Source organism: Bos indicus, chromosome 1 (genome assembly GCF_029378745.1).
Source record: "Bos indicus isolate NIAB-ARS_2022 breed Sahiwal x Tharparkar chromosome 1, NIAB-ARS_B.indTharparkar_mat_pri_1.0, whole genome shotgun sequence".
Classification (NCBI taxonomy): domain Eukaryota; kingdom Metazoa; phylum Chordata; class Mammalia; order Artiodactyla; family Bovidae; genus Bos; species Bos indicus.
Window position 1 is genome coordinate 130,650,071 of NC_091760.1, and position 2,145 is coordinate 130,652,215.

At 47.0% G+C, this 2,145-nt stretch overlaps 1 protein-coding gene across 1 annotated transcript; it reads left to right on the plus strand.

Annotated features, from left to right (window-relative positions):
• Positions 1-583: 583 nt before the first annotated feature.
• On the plus strand, positions 584-1,080 carry LOC109563213 (trafficking protein particle complex subunit 1). The gene is given in 3 exon segments (XM_019966491.2): positions 584-645; positions 647-983; positions 985-1,080. Coding segments are annotated over 3 exon segments (495 nt in total).
• Positions 1,081-2,145: the final 1,065 nt, after the last annotated feature.

Genomic DNA, 2,145 nt, shown 5'->3' on the forward strand with positions numbered 1-2,145 from the left:
TCTAACCTCTGCTACCCCCTTCTCGTTTTGCCTTCAATCATTACCCAGCATCAGGCTCTTTTCCAATGAGTTGGCTCTTCACATCAAGTGGCCAAAGTATTGGAGCTTCAGCTTCAGCATCAGTCCTTCCAATGAATATTCAAGGTTGATTTCCTTTAGGATTGACTGGTTTGATCTCCTTGCTGTCCAAGAGACTCTCAAGAATCTTTTCTAGCACCGCAATTTGAAGGCATCAGTTCTTCAGCACTCAACCTTTTTTATGGTCCAACTCTCACATCGGTAGTTCCCAGACTAAGGATCAAACTCACACTAACTGCAGTGGAAGTGCAGAATTAACCCACTGGACTGCCAGGGAATTCCCACAGAACTTACACTTAATATGTACTGAATGAATGACTGCAGTAGTGTATGAATACATGCTCAAATGAATAGATGGGTAAATAAATGCATAAATACATGCATTAATTAATGAAACACCTTCTCATGGGAGCAGACAGACATACTATGTATGGGTCATGGACACGGACAGACTGAGAAAGTAGAGAGAGGATGTATCAAGTGACAGGCATTCAGAGCAGTTCTAATGATGGTCCACAACCTGCACCTATTTGACCAGAATGGAGTGTGTCTGCATTACAGCAAGTGGACTGAAGAAGCAAGCGGGGATCCCCAAGGAGGCGGCCTACAAGCTGACGTGTGGGCTGCTCTTCTTTACCCACTCCTTTGTTTGCAAGATGTCCCCGCCAGACATGAAGGACAGCTTTCTGGACTTCCAAACTAGTCGTTACAAGTTCCACTACTACAAGACACTCACTGGGATCGAGGGTGGTCATGAATACTGATTGGGTGTGGGGCCCAGCTGAGAGGTGCCTCACCGCACCCACAGTGTGCTGTAAGTTCAGCTGGTGGTGAAGAATCCTCTGTGCCCTCTGGGCCAAACTGTGCCAGGTGATCGCTTCCTCTTCTGACTGGTCTCCCACGTCCATCCATTCTGTGCCCTTCTTCTCTGCCTGGTTGGGTGAAGGCAGCACTCTATATCACCCTTCAGAAGAATTCCTGTCCATTGCCAGCCCTTTCTAACCTGTTTTGTCTAGGGCCCCCTACTGAAAGCCTGCCCCACCTCAGACCCCTCTAGCCGTCCAGGAAAACAGCCTTAGGCCCTCCCTGGTACCCTCCGGCACAGAAAGGAAGCCTACTGGGGTCCCTATACCTCCAAACCAGGCTCTCTCTCCAGATTTATTCCCTACCTGATGCTGCGCAAAGCACCAAATAAAGTTTTCATCACCCTAAAAAAAAAAAAAAAAAGGCAGAGGTAGACACAATGAGCACAATGAGCCCAAAACTGGGGCGCTTCCTGTTAGGACCAAAAATGGCCCCACCTCCTGGTCAATGCCCAAGACTGTCCCCACATAGCACAGGGTCACAGCCTTAAGTGGGTGCTTACCACATATGGGTCCCTACAAAAGAAGCTTTTATCCTTCCTAAGGGCTACTACTTCAAAAAATACCTACCTAAGCCTCCTGATTCTCAAAGAGATAAAAATTGATGCTGAAAGTTCAGCTTCTCTGTACACCAGTACCAAATCAAATCTCAGAGACAGAGTTTGAGGGGAAGTAGAAAAGAGTCGCTTTATTGCTTTGCCAGGCAAAAGTGGAGATAGCAGCCTAACGCCCTCAAAACAATGTGTCTTAACTTGGGGAAGATAGTGACAGGTTTTATAGTAAAAGAGGGAGTAATCGGCTTGTGGACATTCTTCTGATGGATTTGTGGTGAGGTAAGTAGGAGTCAACAATGTCAGCCTTCAGGTTTAAATGACCTGGGGTCTTCCTGCTTGCAGGCAGCATACCGTAACTTTTCCCACCTGGAGGGGGTTTCAGTATCCACAAAATAGCTCAAAGGTGTTGTTGTGGGTTTCGTTGATGGGGAAATGATACCTTGTCCCAAGGCTGCTCATGACTGTTTCTTTCTCCCTGGTCTCACGTCCCCTCCAGTCCCTAAATGACAACTGCTTAAATCTGCCCATTGAAACTCAGGGAAGGTCCTGGAGGCTGAATGAAGGTTGTTTCCTATTATCAAAAAAATGGGTGAAATGAAAAGGCTTTGTGCTCAGGAGCCCCACAGGGCCCTGCAGGGTATGAAATATAT